At 32.7% G+C, this 15,680-nt stretch overlaps 5 protein-coding genes across 5 annotated transcripts in view; 4 read left to right on the top strand and 1 right to left on the bottom strand.

The window, feature by feature from the left end:
- Positions 1-829, top strand: part of LOC105617506 (protein dopey-1 homolog) — a 13,672-nt gene extending 12,843 nt beyond the window's left edge. Inside the window, exon 25 of the mRNA XM_012199062.1 lies at positions 367-829. Coding sequence (XP_012054452.1) covers positions 367-576 — 210 coding nt within the window. The 3' untranslated portion in view covers positions 577-829. The remainder of the gene's footprint in view (positions 1-366) is intronic.
- Positions 830-4,286: 3,457 nt separating this feature from the next.
- LOC105617504 (zinc finger protein 808-like) lies at positions 4,287-7,817 on the top strand. The gene is made up of 9 exons (XM_012199060.1): positions 4,287-4,640; positions 4,855-5,327; positions 5,415-5,690; positions 5,778-5,958; positions 6,034-6,288; positions 6,666-6,887; positions 6,969-7,313; positions 7,395-7,555; positions 7,640-7,817. The coding sequence occupies exons 1-9, from the start codon at positions 4,287-4,289 to the stop codon at positions 7,815-7,817; spliced, it is 2,445 nt and encodes an 814-aa protein (XP_012054450.1).
- Positions 7,818-9,913: 2,096 nt separating this feature from the next.
- On the top strand, positions 9,914-12,561 carry LOC105617502 (DNA-(apurinic or apyrimidinic site) lyase). The gene is made up of 9 exons (XM_012199058.1): positions 9,914-9,991; positions 10,434-10,495; positions 10,772-10,796; positions 10,880-11,089; positions 11,169-11,295; positions 11,382-11,525; positions 11,732-11,875; positions 12,035-12,215; positions 12,333-12,561. Exons 1-9 carry the CDS (start codon positions 9,914-9,916, stop codon positions 12,448-12,450), a joined length of 1,089 nt encoding a protein of 362 aa, XP_012054448.1. The 3' UTR covers positions 12,451-12,561.
- A 179-nt stretch (positions 12,562-12,740) lies between these two features.
- On the bottom strand, positions 12,741-13,487 carry LOC105617503 (40S ribosomal protein S19-like). The gene is made up of 2 exons (XM_012199059.1): positions 13,417-13,487; positions 12,741-13,172 (listed from the first exon to the last, which is right to left on the bottom strand). Exons 1-2 carry the CDS (start codon positions 13,485-13,487, stop codon positions 12,779-12,781), a joined length of 465 nt encoding a protein of 154 aa, XP_012054449.1. The 3' UTR covers positions 12,741-12,778.
- Positions 13,488-14,044: 557 nt separating this feature from the next.
- LOC105617501 lies at positions 14,045-14,564 on the top strand. The gene is made up of 2 exons (XM_012199056.1): positions 14,045-14,162; positions 14,347-14,564. The coding sequence occupies exons 1-2, from the start codon at positions 14,045-14,047 to the stop codon at positions 14,562-14,564; spliced, it is 336 nt and encodes a 111-aa protein (XP_012054446.1).
- Positions 14,565-15,680: the final 1,116 nt, after the last annotated feature.

The following is a 15,680-nucleotide window of genomic DNA, read 5'->3' as shown; positions in this document are numbered from 1 at the left end:
CTAACAACGTACGTCTGACGANATANATATATTATTTATTAGTTAGTAGTAAGAAGAAGAAGATAGTAGGTGTGTGTGTGTGTGGTGTGTGTGTGTGTGTGTGTGTGTGTGTGTGTGTGTGTGTGTGTGTGTGTGTGTGTGTGTGTGTGTGTGTGTGTACATTCATTTTTGCAACTAAGCCAATGTGCGATCTCGAATCGAGTAGTGTTGTGCAATATTTAGCGTTACAGACGTAATTTTTCATTTTTCATTTTTCATTTTTTATTTTTTTTTTACGTATTGTTTCATATTGTTTTCTTATCATATATTAAATAGGAATTTTCCTTTTTTATTTTTTGTAAAATTGGTACCAATCTCTTTTTACAGTTCAAGCCAGAAGGTCCACCGCCCAAAAGAAATCCGGGAGAACTTCTACTAACGTCGAATAACGTTCGGTCTTTGCAAGATTTACATCATTTCTTCTCGAGCCTTAGTCGCGCTACGTGCGACACGTACGTGCCGATAAATAACACGCAATTGGAGACTGTAATCGAGCAAGACTTCCTTGAGAAAATGCCAGCTGTGCCAGCGAGATAGTAAGGATGCTAGTGAAACTGTATAAATAATATTCGTTCACATCGGAAAGAGATATGTCGTTAAGACATGCGCTTTATCCTTTGATATATTTATAAAAAATATATACAAGATATCACGAAGATAATCAGTGCACCTAAGTCTATAAATATTACATCATATAAATGTGGCATAATTATAATACAGACATTCAAGAAATGCGCCAACTGCTCCTGTTTTCTACCATTAAATGTTTCGAAGCATTCACTTAACAAACAAAAAAAAGAAAGAAAAAATATATTTATTCCGTGTTAATAAAAATACGATAAATTTGAAAAAAAACGAATATTTAGAAAAATTTTAATTACACAAAATAAAAGGATCGATATGTCGAAAATTATATGAATTTCTTTGTAGACAAATCGATCGTGAATGAAATGGAAAATTTTTTTTATGAATTGAGAATCAGGAATGAATCTGGGACAGCGTAAAATAATTCGTTGATTTCTGTTACTAATTTTTTATTGATTAAGCTTTCGACTTGTCTCCTCATTCGGTTGTGAATAATTATCTGCGTGTATAATGTAGCAAGCTAAACTCGCTCGTTGGCCTGCTGTTGTAAAATTGTAAAGAGTGTGTACAGTGTAACATAATATTTATACAGAACATAAAAAAAGGTCTTCCCGCTATTTTCTGACACACACCTGTTATAATTTTTTCGCCTAATAATTCTATTTCTCTTTCTTTAATTCCGTATCATATAATTTAAAGTAACAAATCATAGGAAATTTCTTCATAGATCTGAACAGCATATGTCACGCTGAAAGGTAGTGAAAGACGAGTAACCGGAGATAAAAATTCAAGTAATGCTTCGCTCAAAGTGAGCGAATCGTTGTATGTGAAAGTTCATAAGATTTCATGATGTAAAATCCCAGGCAAGTGAAGTGAAGATATGTTGAGCTTTTGTGCGTTTTGGATCCAACTAAAACGGGTATATCAAAAAATCTTATGAATTTTTATCTTAATTTTATTTAACATAAAATTATTATTTCAAACTCTTTTTATTTTAACAAATAGACTTTCTATTAACTGATAAAGTAATATTACATAATACATGATATATACGTCATATAATATAAAAGACGCGTGCTTGAAATAACACGTTATATTTTTATGAGAAATTAGTTTAATATATATTGAGGAAAAAATCTAATGCCAAGAATGTCTACTTAATTTAGTATATCCGTACAAGCTTCTGTATACAGCTAGAAATTAAATAAGAATTTAAAGATAATAATGGGAAAGATAATATTGGGATATATAATTAAAAATGTATGTCATCTATTTTGCTCAATAAAAATTTTGAAGTTGTTCCAGACATCTATGTCAAGACGCATTATTATTACGATCTTATATATTGCTAAAGATCTCTTCTTTTAACTAAAGTAATTTTTTTTAAGTCAGAGTAGTTCTTTCCCTACAATTGTTTTTGTCAGTAAATAAATCAATGAGATGACGGAAATTATGTTGGTAGATATTCTTTGTCAATAATAAGCGTGTCAATAAGTGCTTAGTGATGTGTAAAATTTATATCATAAACTATATTTGTATATTACATATAATATATATACATATATCTTTACATAATATTATTATAAATTTATATTATAAATTCTATGTATACTCGTATGTATCTGATATAAAGCAAAAAAAATCGGCTCGGATGACACAGCGGATTTATTTTTTTATATGCAAGCGCGTATTTTGGAAAGCGTGCAAGTTGCATATACAATATGCAGTAAAAATTATTAGATACACTAGCTCGATAAATCGATTAATTTTCGTCGTATTTTGTGTTGCTATTATTACAGCGAAAGTAATGAATTTCTTAAATGATAACATTTATTTTAAGACAATATTACTGAAGTTACTATTTGACGCTAAACCGCTGGGATAATATAACAAATTTTTACTACTTTAGCAAGGGCTTATGCAAGAATCTGTTGTTTATTGAACAAAAGAACATAATTGTACTCTAGTTATATATATTTATATACTATATTATGTGTTAGTTATATAAACAATTAGTGATACAGTTTTAGTAGTTAATTTCTTAAATTTTTCTACGAATTAATTTCTTTTTTTATATGATATTTGCGCGATTTGTGAGTGTCAGATTTAACTATGAAAATATAACAGAAGTAATGAAATATGTCAGAAAAGTATTATGTACCTTCGTCGAAGTTATGTCGTTTTGTACAACAAATATTCGACAGATACTGTAAATCACTGCAATTTTAAGCAGTCCACTCGCTTTTATTATTAGTCCGTTATGTTAAAAGAAATAAAGTTCACACTAAAAAAAGTTCGATCAATCAACAGTGCAATAAATTTTATTAAAAATAGAGAAGATTATAAAAGAGAATAGTATAAAAGTATACAGTATCTTTTTCTATCCCTTGAAACCTTACTGAATTACGCCATACTGAAGTCTATTCCTTTTAGCTGAACTCTTGCACTATTCATCTTTTCTTTTTTTTCTCCAACATGTGAAGAAAAAGGAAAGGTGAACCATGCAAAAAGTTCAGCTGAAAATAATAGAGTTAAATGAAAAAATCGAACGAAGCTAAAAGATCTTTAAATTTCCCAGACAAATTCCATACGCTGGAATGCGTTCAAAGTCTCATCCAAGTGCTCCTCAGGTATCACTTTATCCTTTGTTCAATTCACACTCGATGAACAACAAGGATAAAATGATGCCTGAATGGCACTTGGATAGAAATCTGAACACAGCCCTGAGAAAATTTTAATGACGAAACGAAATCTTGAGAGTGGTCTGTAAGGAAGATAAATAAATACAAATCCGGAAGTGCCACAATTCCGGAAGAAGACAGATGAAGGTCGCATTCTTGGGTTATAGAGGCCAATTCGAGGAAATCGCACGAGGATTCTGTCTCGTCTCGATCATCGCGGTTGACGTCACGAGCCCAAAAACGGCCGTTGTAAGATCGAAGCGTCCCATTTAACCGAGTCTGGCTGTGCTTTCTCACTCACTCCTCCCAGCTCCGCCGCGTGGTCCTGCGTCCTGCCAGGCCAGGCAAGGCCAGGTCTCGCTCCGCGCGGCTCTGTTCTCTGATTCGACTGATTCGAGTAGGTTCGGAGTAATTGAAGCCTAAGCGGTGACGAGAGAAGAAAGAGAGAGAAGGAAGAATAGGGAGAGAAACGAGTGGAAGTAGCGGAGAAGATTTGAGAAGAGTTGCTGAAGAGTTGTAGAGTTGGCGACTTGGCGTCCGCATGGCGCATGGCGAGCACTGATGCAAACGGCCTCGAGAGCGCTACAACGACTTTGCAGTTTGCAGGACTTTGCCTACCTCCGGGGCGGGATGTTCGAGGGACATCGGTGAACGGCGAGCGAACGGGGAACCGGTTCGCAATTTCGTGCGTTCACCGAAGATTGAGAATTCTCTGCGCGCGAAGTGAAGAGGAAGGTGAAAGCGAAGTCGTTTCCTTCGGAACAGGTGCGCGTTTCCTTGTGTCTTCCCCGAATTCCCAGTATTATCGAACCATCTACGCGAACGTCGGCACTGTCGGCAGGGTATGCCTGCGCCAACGCGTCCCGACCGTGCCAGCGTCGCGCATGGTGCGGTTCGTCGGCTAACCTAATTCGCGGATCACAGTATCTTGGGTCTTGACTACGGGCGAGCGACAAGTCGAGAACGCATTTCCTCCCCATGATGGACACGAATCTCTACCCAGCAATGGCTGCAGACAGGGTCATGTGGGACAAGGTCTGTCGACTGTGCTCGGAAGAGAGGAATGAGATGCTGCCGATCTTTGGCGACGAGGGTCTGCAACGTAGGGTGGTGCAGAAGCTGCGCGCTTGCTTGCCTGTACTTGTATACAAGACCGATCCATTGCCGAAGCAGATCTGTCAGTTTTGCGCAGCTAGACTGGACGATGTGTATCAGTTCAGAGAGTTTTGCATAAATGTCTACAGGAGTATGCATGCTGTGTTGCTCAAGTGCGAACAGATGGAGTCTGCTCAGATATTTCTCGACGCGATGATGAATTCGTCGGATCCGTGTCAGGTTTGTTTGAATAAATAATCTGTCTTAGGAAACATAATCGCAAATTTCTTATTAATGACTTCTTTTAGGAGATATAATTAACGAAAGTCGTTCCATCCTTGACATTCAATAATAAAGATAGAATGACACTTGTCGATTATGTCTCTTAAAAAAATAGCAACATAGTAAATATAAAGAGAAATTGCTTTCTAACCGTTGCCATTTCCAATGCTAGGTTCAACTCTGCAAGGAAAAATCTAGAGCTCCACCGCCATTGGTTCCTTTATCAATCATCATGCCCTTTGATGACCCAGTGACACCGATTAATCAAGTCAATCAGGATCATTTTCAGAATACCTGCATGGAAACTTTGTCTGAATTACCTTGCGAGGTAGAGATCAAGGAGATGAATACAGATCCAATTTTCAATGCCGAAACCGCCACTTGCGAACCATTGAATAAGAAGCGTAAACTGTCAGAGATGTTTGATATAGATATACAGACAAAAGTGGAATCTGTTCTTATACCTGATATGGAAGGAGCAAAAGCTCCTAAATCAAACTGTCAATCCAAGAAAGAAGAAAAACGTACCAGTATTCTGGAACAAGTGTTAACTGGTAATTTGACAATGAATAATCACCAGAAATTACAACCTGGAATGAAGTTAACTTCCGAATGGTGGTGTGCACCCTGCAATAGTTACTACAAGTGAGTACCATATATTCGCCGCATATTTCTATAACATTTTCGAGATCACTGTGGATTCATTTGGTGACAAAAATTTGTAATTTCCAGAACAAAGGACAGTCTAATGACGCATATGCAATTACACTGCCCGCGTGTATATACTTGTAGAAAGTGCTCCGCGTCCTTCGAATCTGTAGAAATCTTAGCCAAACATGAAGCTAATAGTCATTTGAAGGTCAAGATGGATTTTACGGAAAACTTGAACGACTGTGATCAGTGTGACCGGCAGTTCGTAAGATGGGAAATGCTGAAGCAACATAGACTGCGCGATCATTTAGCTGAATTGACTGATGGAAGTAATACACGGTGTTCATTATGCAATAGGTAATTTGCGACATCAAGAAACATGTTCGTCTCTAAATTCTTTCTTTCTAAATTTTTTAAATATATATTGTGTGTATTTGTTTTTAGATTCTTTCCTACAGTAGAATCTTATCAAAAACACGTTCAGTTACACCAAACAAACTCGGTGATGTCTCAGAAGTTACCATCTTCAGAATTTATGGTTACAAAGATACCAGAACGAATTAGAGAAATTAAACGAGATGAACAGTACTGTGAAAGATCTCTCAAGTGTCCCACTTGCGGGAAAGTATGAAGTCACATTTACGTTTTTATAAAAATTCTTCACATCCTTTATTGATTTTTGTATTATTTATTATTGCAGATTTGCACTCAGCAGAGCGCATTATCGAATCACATGCGCACTCATGAACCGAAAAAGCATAAATGTGACATTTGTGGTCGGTCATTCGGACTTTTCATACGCTTAGCTGGGCATAGAATAGCTGAGCATAATGAACAGCCAATGATGTCACCAATTTTGTCAGCAGTCGAGCAAGAAGAAGCCTTAAATGCTGAGAGGGAAGCAAGAGAAGCAAGGGAAGCTAAATCTCGCAGTATCAAGAAATCTTATTCCGAGGTTTGAAATCTTTTCCTCTGATTATGAATTATCGTTTACTTGGCTCATAACAAAGTGATTTGGATTCGTATTTATCATCTTGGAAATGTTTGGATTTATTTCTGCATACTTGTCACAGTGAAATAATATTTTTCCATTTAAATGCCTTTTACAATATATAGTTACAATAAAATTATATTTGATATTATTCCCTAATTTTTAAAATCCTACAAATATATACATACATACAAGATATAATATTAATTATAAATGCAAATAGAATGTAGGATTGTTCAAAGTAGCAAAACTACTTTGACAGGAAAAATATACAGACTGGATTTTGAATCAGAATATTTCTCTTTAATTCCTGATTTAAATATTATCCTTTTTATTCATAGATAATGGAAAAGAATGATGTCCCAGTAGATGACGAATCTGTAACGAAACGCATTTCTGGTGGAAATAAAAACGTGGCGAGATGTGGCATTTGCTCACAATGGTTCAGTGATCACACGACAATGTTAACGCATCTTCAGACACACTCGGAGTCTCATAAGAATTATACGTGTAACATATGTAAAAAATCATTTAAGGAACAATCGCAGTTATTGAAGCACGAGGTAAATTTTCCGGCAAGATTGTTACATATCGTTATCCGTTCATTGCATTTCTTTAAACACGAATTATCTCTTGATTAATAGGCTAGTCATAAACGTCAAACACTCGATAATGCCTCACTGTACACATCCGCTGTTTATAACAAATCATTAGTGGATAAGGCGCAAAAAATACACACGGTGGCTAAAACCTATCACTGTGCAAAGTGTAATAAAATCTTTTTCAAAGAAGTATCGCTGCTCGCTCATGTATGCAGGGATACAGCACAACTTGAAAAGAAAGTCGCTGAAAAGAAGTCTCGGCTAAAAACGTCGCTTCATGTTGGCAATAAGACACACAAGTGCTCCAAATGTGACGCGACTTTCGCAAGCTCGCAGTCACGAAACGCTCACATGAAAATGCACGCCGAGTACATGCGCGGCAGTACAGTACGTAACAAATGATATACCGCACGACTTCAACTACATGTCCAGTGACGATCTATATTGTGTGACTACATTACATTCTAGACGCAGACACACGAAATTAAAGTCGAAGCAGACGACGAACCGATGCCAAAATTGCGTCCGGAAACCTTGGAATATGTATCTCCTATCGAGCCAAAAGTTGAAATTAACGAGCAGGGTACACCTCCGCCTCTTAAACGGACTCTCATTAAAACTAGTAACGGGTAACGTGATATAGTTTGAGCTTTGAAAAATTGTTTGTCTTATTCTGGAAAATCTAATTCTCTATGTGGCGCATTTATTTTTAGGTATCGATGCGGTGTATGCCAATCACCGTTCGTGTTGAGAGAATTAGCCGTGGCTCATTTAAGATCTGCACACCCCGTAATGCCATATCAGTGCCCGTATTGCAAGAAACGCTTCACGACGCAGTATACATTTGCCCATCATATTAAAACAGAGCATCCTGATGAACCCGAGAAATGAAGATTTGGATCATGTTAGAGAAAGTGGAAAGATCTAGATTATATCACAGCATGTGCCTCGTATTATGTGTGAAAGAGAGAAAAAAGAGGATTGTGTTTATAGATTGTATACGAAATGTGCGTACATATGTATATACTCCATACTGTATATTGTGTCGATTTTTCTGACTGTTAATTAGCCTTGAAAACTTTTCTACTACATAATTGCAAACGTACAACGTTGAAGTGTTTGTTACGCGAGGCTATTGATATTAGTACTTACACTGAACGTGCCTGTACAAGTGCTTTGTTTTACAACAATTATACGAACAATCGACAGATCTTATTCATAATTCGAGAAAAAGCAGTCTCAGAGTAACGATAAGATCTCGAGGATCGAAACATTCGGACGGTCATATAAATTTTAGCGGCGATTAGCGACAATAGAAATTTGCGCAATTTGTACCATATGATTTATATTTTAGATTTAATTATGTACATTTTTCTCACGTGAGATGTTATAATTTAATTAAATATAGTTACAGTAAATATATCAGGAACCTTGAAAATCTTGATTATTCTAGATCATGATCGTTCTAGAAATTCTCTGGATTCAATCATTGCAAATGATTCGATTTTGCAGTATCATTGGTATTATCTTGCGTTTTTAACGATATAGCTTCTCGATATCGTCAATGGCATGATATCACGGAGTGATATCGAGGATTCTAGGATGTTTAATTCACGTTAAGATACATTCCTTTTTAAGCAACGTTTCGTGCATCCTATTTTGTGTCACGGTTCCACCGTTGTGATTGCCTTGCGATACAACGCCAAAGTCTCTCTTCGAGAATACCCAAGACCGCTGTTGTCGTGAATGAAGGGTCTGGCGTTTCTGACCGACAGCGATGCCGCGTAATTTAAGTGTATACAATCTTTATAAGTTTATTTTATATATATACCTGATTTATATACAATAAACTATTACTGAAAATATTACAAATCTAGGCCCGGAAATATTCTTATGTAATTATTCTGCATCATATTCAAACATATTGGCTGGAGCGAATTTACTGATATTTTGAAAAGGCCCAATTTTATTTCTTCATTCTTCAGTAAATCAATTTGTTTTGCTTTTCATAAAGATATTGTTAATAAGATTGAATTAAATATTTTTCGTAGCTATATTATAGCAAATGAAATGTATATATAAATATACACACACACACACACACACACACACACACACATAACATAGATATACAGGTATTTCCTATAATTTGATCATTTAAAATAATTTAAGAATAATTAGAGGAATCACATTATGTAAAAAAATTATACAATTCCATTAAAAAAAGTGGAGGTAAATCTTGAAGTTTCAAAAAAAATTTGATCTTATGATATTTTTTCGTAGCATCAAAAACAACGAAGATATTTTAAATGAAGAAGAAACATCTTGCGTATGTATGTTTATATAAAACAAAAATTAACATGTTAGATAATCGTACGTTATACTACTGCAATAATTCTGAAATAATTATTTGAATGATCTTTTCTGAAAAGGCAATTCGACAATAATATCTCAATTTCTGTGGAAATATATGCTATTATAAAAAAAATTATAAGTACTTCTATCATTCAATCTGCTCAATTGTAGAAATGCTATCTTCAGTATTTGAATTTATCTGTTAGATAAGAAATTGTAGGATAGTAATACATATGAGATTCTCATATAGCACTGATGCAGCAAAATAATATCTGCAAAGTCAACATCTTGACACTCGTCTAAATCATACAGGCAAATTAATCATTTTATTAAATAATTAATTTAAAAAATCTAAATATAAAATAAAATATAGAAAAATATATTAGATAACAAAAAATTATATTTTGCATTATATATATATATATTCGCTTTTTTTAATAATGTTGCTTACATACACACAAAGAAATACGAATACTAATAAAAAAAGCGATATTATAACATAATATTTCTTTTCATCTTCCGAATCAAAAAATAGTCAACAAAACACGTACAGTGGCGCTGAAAATTGTTTCCCAAGGGAGGAAAGATTGAACGGTTTGGATTTGGACCCCTGTACACCAACATAGTGCTGAATGGCACTAAATTTGAAGTTGCATAGGCTGTGTCGTGTCATTGCGTCCCTTCCGGTTACGCGTACGGATATTATTCAGGTCTGTAAAAAAAAGGTATCATAAATTAAAGTCGGCATCGTTCTTTTAATCGCGCGATCATTGAGGTTGTAAGTGGAGGCTGGGCCGAGATTCGGAGGAGTCGGTTGAACCGTTAGACGCTACGACTAGGCTATGTATTTATCGATTAAGAGCAGATAATGAAATCTCTTTAATAACTGTAATGTTAGTTATGACGCAGTAGCAATTTTACGTTTATTATACTCGTCGATGAGATTGAGAATTTTGAAAGTTAAACTTTCAATCATACAAACAAAGACAAATCGTACCGGCGTTTTTAACATTATTACAAATAATTGAAACGAAAATACATTTCCAGTGTCTTCCACTTGCAGTATCGATGTTATTAAGTTGAAAGATTATTTAGAAGCATTGATACAACTTGCTAATCATTAGACATTAATACTATTTATATCTTGCGCAGTATTCTCTCTTCACAAACAGCAAAGTTTCAGCATGCCACGAAAACAAAGTTCAAAACCAAAGGTATGGAAAATATATGCATGCAAAATTAACTTATGTACTAAATAAGCAAATGTATTTAATATTTTTTCTTTAATTATTAATTCTTTAATTATACACTCATTAAAGTATCCATTGAAGTATCCTTTTGTATGAAAATCATAATATAATTATCATATTATTTACAAAAAATTTTCTATTTATTAACTATTCATCAGATAATTATACTTATTTCCATAACTTTTTATATTAATAAATAAAAAAATTACTAGACTATTTATCAGTTTCCCTTGAAATTAGGCTGATTCTCCCAAAGCTAAACCCGGTAAGAAAACACAAAAATTAAATGAAAATGGAATTTCAAATAAAAAGCGTGTAAATGATACAAATGATGAACCTGCTCCAAAGAAGACAAAAATTGATTCAAAGGCATCAAAAAGCACTGATGATTCATCTACCTCAAAGAAGGTGAAAAATGAACCCAAGCAAATGAAAAATAAGACAGACACAAATTTGGATGAAATAGATTTTGGATGTACAAAGTCAAATCAGGAAGGAAAGAAGCATAATCTGAAGATCTGTACATGGAATGTCTCTGGGATCAGGGCTGTAATTAAGGTATTTGTACATTATGTCAATAGGTATATTTTCTTAATGTATCATACTTATAATGATTCTTCTATTTATATTTAATCAGAAACATGGACTCGACTATATTATCAAAGAAGATGCAGATATAATTGCTTTGCAAGAAACAAAATGTGACAAGGGTAAAATGCCAGACGAAGTCAAATTGCCAGGATATCATCACTATTTTCTTGACAGTAAGATATATTTCAAGAAAAACACACTGAAAATACACATACACACACACAAATAAATCATATAATTAATAAGTATGCTTCAATAGGTAAGAAACCAGGTTATTGTGGAGTTGCTTTGTTCAGCAAAGAAAAACCGATTTCTGTGAAATATGGTTTAAATGATTCTACCTTTGATACCGAGGGTAGAATTATCACGGTGGAGTTCCCAGAATTTTTCGTGATCAACGTTTGTAAGAGAAAGTTACTTAATTCTCTTAAAATAAACTCCAATTATATTATTACAAAAATCAAAATACATGTACAATTCAATATACTATGTAATGTGTAAACATTTTAATATAATTTTTTTAAATTAAATAATTTTATTTCTTCTGAAATATTTGTAATTTCATCAAAAATAATGTTTGATATTTACTAATAGAATATAATGTAACAGATGTGCCAAATGCTGGACAGAAGTTGGTGACATTACCAAAACGATTGGAGTGGAATAAATTATTCAAAAAACATATTAAAGAATTAGATCAAAAGAAACCTGTTATTATATGCGGTGACATGAATGTAGCTCATCAAGAAATTGGTATAGTATCAATATTAAAACAAAATGAATCTCTTTATTATTGCGTAATGTTATTAATATTAGTCATTTAATTTTAATTTTTTAAATATAAAATATCAATATTAGATTAGTATGTGAATGAAACAATAGAAATGTTAATTTGTTATCATTGATTTCCAGATTTAAAAAATCCCAAAACAAATACTAACAATGCTGGATTTACTGAAGAAGAACGAGATGATATGACTGATTTCTTAGCTGCCGGGTTTATAGATACATTTAGATCATTGTATCCTGAAACAGAGGGTGCATATACATTTTGGTCGTATTTTGCCAATGCACGTAGTAAGAACATTGGATGGTAAGTTATTTTTATTAGCATTATTACTTTCATCTAATTATAATATATATATATATGTAAAAACTATGTTATATAATTATGTTATACTTATATCATTGATTAAAATTTTTTATATAGGCGACTAGATTACTTCTTGATATCAGAACGGATTAAAAATAAAGTGTGCGATAATATTATAAGGAAGGATGTTTACGGCAGCGATCATTGTCCTGTAATACTTTACATCAATTTGTAATTTGTAATAATAATAAACATTTAACACGTTCCAATGCATGAAATCATCAAAACGAAATTTTTCTCATGTGTGAATGCAAATATATATGAATGATTACATTATTTTAAATAAGTCTACGCATTTTATATTTGTACTGTGATAACACAGTTTTTTCCTAAATCCGATTTTCCTGCAATTTTATTTTTATGCAGATAAAGCATCTGACAAATTTTTTATTTTCAATAATATTCTTGAAGATTCAATAAATTTTATCAAAATTATATGCAGGGTATATCTAATGAAAAGAACTGAGATTTTACGTTTTTTATTTTATTATAGAAGAAGGATATTAAATTACAATTGCATCTTGAAGCTTAAGCTGCTTTTTGCTCTTAGCTTTAACTTGTGCAGCAATACGATCCAAGTCCCTGCGTCCCTGACTGGTCAGTTTACGTCCACCGAGAGGTGCTTTCTCGATAAGTTTCAACTGCTCCAGGCTCTGAAGTGCTTTTCTCGCGACACTGCCTGCTGATCGACAGAAGTGGCTGGGATGAGTGCCATTACGTTTGCGTCCACCAAAGATCTTTGTGACTGCACCAACTCCAACAGGACTACGAATATAAATATGACGCACCAAGGCTGCACATCTAATATAGTACCAGTCAGGATCATAGGGTGCCAGCTCTTTGAATTTGGCTGTCTTCACAATATCCACCCATTCTGGCACTCGCATCTTACCAGTTCTAAAATTTTATGAAATTCGAATTGCATATCTTGGTGCTTTGTGTTACATGTTTATTGCTAAAAAAACTTCATATAAAATGGAAAATTTTTACTATTATAAAGAAAAAAGAAATATAAAAAAACAAATAATTTTAAATAATAAAACTTTATGTTAGATATAATCACAAGAGGTAGATTACATTTTAAATATTCTACTTGTTATTTTATTTATAGGTTACATTTTATTTATATTTCCTTACTCACTTTTTCAGAAAGGCTGCAAAGGCCTTAACAAATTTTGCTTGATCCACATCTTTTAATGTTACGGATGGCATCTAATAAAAAAAATTAATTCAATAAAACAATCAATATGCAAAATGATATGTGGACATACCATATGGATAAGATGTAAGTAAATATATAATATTTTCCAATAATCGATAAAGATTATTAACTGATTACATACGTTTTTATGTAGATTTTCGTATTTTCTTTGCTAAATACAGAATTGTTTTTGATTTGTATTCTATATCTGGCACTAAATTCTTTTTCGTCACAGTCAAGCTAACAAAGATCTTCAGGATCAACAAGAGGTTATTCGTAGTTACACTACGTTACACTTTCTGCACTTGAAATGAAATAGGCGTATATTTAGATATTAGAAAGAAAAGGAGAAAAAGAAAAAGGTGTAACAGGTTCAACATCAGTTAAATAAAATGCAGCGCAACGAGAAGAGCAACGTCTGAATCGTGGATGTTGATTCCGTATTGACAGAAACAGTTTAGTTAGAGGAGATAAATTTACAATCTTCATTTCTGAACAAGACAATATTTAACGCGGTGAATATAAAGGATAAAACTGATATTTTGATCCTTATATCTTAATTATTTTGATGATGTTCACTAATAAGAAAAATAGCTTGCCAGAGAGGCCTCACATGCCAAGCCATGAACATATGTTGGAAGACCTTGATAAAGCTGTGGTAGACGACGTAGCGTTTAAAATCGCAAGTAAACATTTGCAATATTTATGATTAAAAATTGTTTATACTGTCACTCATTTTAATTAAATCTTCTCTTGTAAAGCATAGCAAGTAACATCTGGAAAAACTCGCGTTTAATTTTTCTTGTATTTAATCACAGAACGATTGTTTAAATGAATTGATAGATTATATTCCTACGAATGTAATTTCAGGTGAGTTATACATGAAAGAGTCTTACAATTCAACAAGTGTTAATAACACTGATGATATATACAAACAAGTGAAAACTTATTTGAGTACCAAACAGCAGTTAAAGCAGTTGGAATGCGTCTTAAAGAAAGAGAGTCAACAAATGCATGCAGATAATGAAGAAATAAAGAAGCTTGCAGATGACATTAGGAAACAAGCGAAAGCTGCTTTAGTAACTTAAGGAAATAAATTCATATTTGCAAGGGTGTACTAGTACTTATGTTGCATTGTTTTAACAGTTTAGTCTCTCAAATAGAGAAATTATTTTGAAATGCTTACATAATTTATTCCATAAAATTTTGATCATTGTTAATGTTTTGCTAATATATATTTTATACCCCTTTCTCTGAAGTTCTTGCTTACTTAAAAATAAGTAGATGAATACATCTACATAAAATACATTTTTAATTGGTAACTATTACAATTCAATTATTAAGAAAACATTAAGAAAACATTTGACAACATTTTGTAAGATACAGATAAATAATTATATTATAATAATTATATCATTTATAATAAGTATTTAATAAAATCTTTGTCAATAATTTTTTTATATCTTAACATTGATATGCGTTTATGTACTCATATATTAGTACACTGAACAATACACTGATTACACAGATTGATACATTATTTAATGATATATTTCATAGATCAATCTGAACGAAATTTATAACAAGGCACAAGTAATAACTTAATGTCTAACATTATTTGTAGCATGATGCTACGATAAATATAATCTATTATTTATCGTGATGAATAACATTTATAAAGATTTATGATTTTCTCTTATTTCTTGCATATAAAAACTTACAATTATTCTTACATTATACTTTTTTGTTAAAGATATGCAAAGTAGCAATTAAAAAGAACCGTACGGTAGCCTCAGTTATTCAAAGAATTATCAAAAATAATCTTAGATAAAAACTGAATTGCATTACACTTTCTTAAGGACGTTCTCCAATTGCAATTGTGTTCACTATATAATGAGTATAATGAGTGCTCACATTAGTGCTCACCATTATTAAAAATTTTTATGAACATTTATTTCACTTTTATATAAGATATTCCATAAATGTTATGTATTTATATAAATTTTTTTATACAATATAAAATGCCTCTCGCCTTCGCTACTATTGTTGGTCAAAAAAATAGCGACTTTATTTACTTTGCTCAATGATTTCTTAAAAACGAATATCAGAAATCATATTCAGACAAATTTCATATTATGATATCAAATTTTATGTCTCATTGTTTCAAAAATTAAGAAAAACTTTTTTACAGTGAATAAAAAGAC

The sequence above is a fragment of the Atta cephalotes genome (genome assembly GCF_000143395.1).
Source record: "Atta cephalotes unplaced genomic scaffold scaffold00013, whole genome shotgun sequence".
NCBI classification, from domain to species: Eukaryota; Metazoa; Arthropoda; class Insecta; order Hymenoptera; family Formicidae; genus Atta; species Atta cephalotes.
The sequence above is the reverse complement of the archived record's forward strand: the minus strand, read 5'-3'. Positions and strand labels throughout refer to the sequence as shown.

Coding starts and splice junctions, on each gene's coding strand:
- LOC105617501 (XM_012199056.1), top strand. CDS start 14,045: ATGATGTTCACTAATAAGAAAAATAGCTTGCCAGAGAGGCCTCACATG. Junction 14,163..14,346: donor CGTAGCGTTTAAAATCGCAA/GTAAACATTTGC, acceptor ATGTAATTTCAG/GTGAGTTATACATGAAAGAG.
- LOC105617502 (XM_012199058.1), top strand. CDS start 9,914: ATGGCACTAAATTTGAAGTTGCATAGGCTGTGTCGTGTCATTGCGTCC. Junction 10,797..10,879: donor TTCTCCCAAAGCTAAACCCG/GTAAGAAAACAC, acceptor CCTGCTCCAAAG/AAGACAAAAATTGATTCAAA. Junction 11,090..11,168: donor GGATCAGGGCTGTAATTAAG/GTATTTGTACAT, acceptor ATATTTAATCAG/AAACATGGACTCGACTATAT.
- LOC105617504 (XM_012199060.1), top strand. CDS start 4,287: ATGGACACGAATCTCTACCCAGCAATGGCTGCAGACAGGGTCATGTGG. Junction 5,959..6,033: donor AGTGTCCCACTTGCGGGAAA/GTATGAAGTCAC, acceptor TTATTATTGCAG/ATTTGCACTCAGCAGAGCGC. Junction 6,289..6,665: donor TCAAGAAATCTTATTCCGAG/GTTTGAAATCTT, acceptor TTTTATTCATAG/ATAATGGAAAAGAATGATGT.
- LOC105617503 (XM_012199059.1), bottom strand. CDS start 13,487: ATGCCATCCGTAACATTAAAAGATGTGGATCAAGCAAAATTTGTTAAG. Junction 13,173..13,416: donor TTTGCAGCCTTTCTGAAAAA/GTGAGTAAGGAA, acceptor ATAAAATTTTAG/AACTGGTAAGATGCGAGTGC.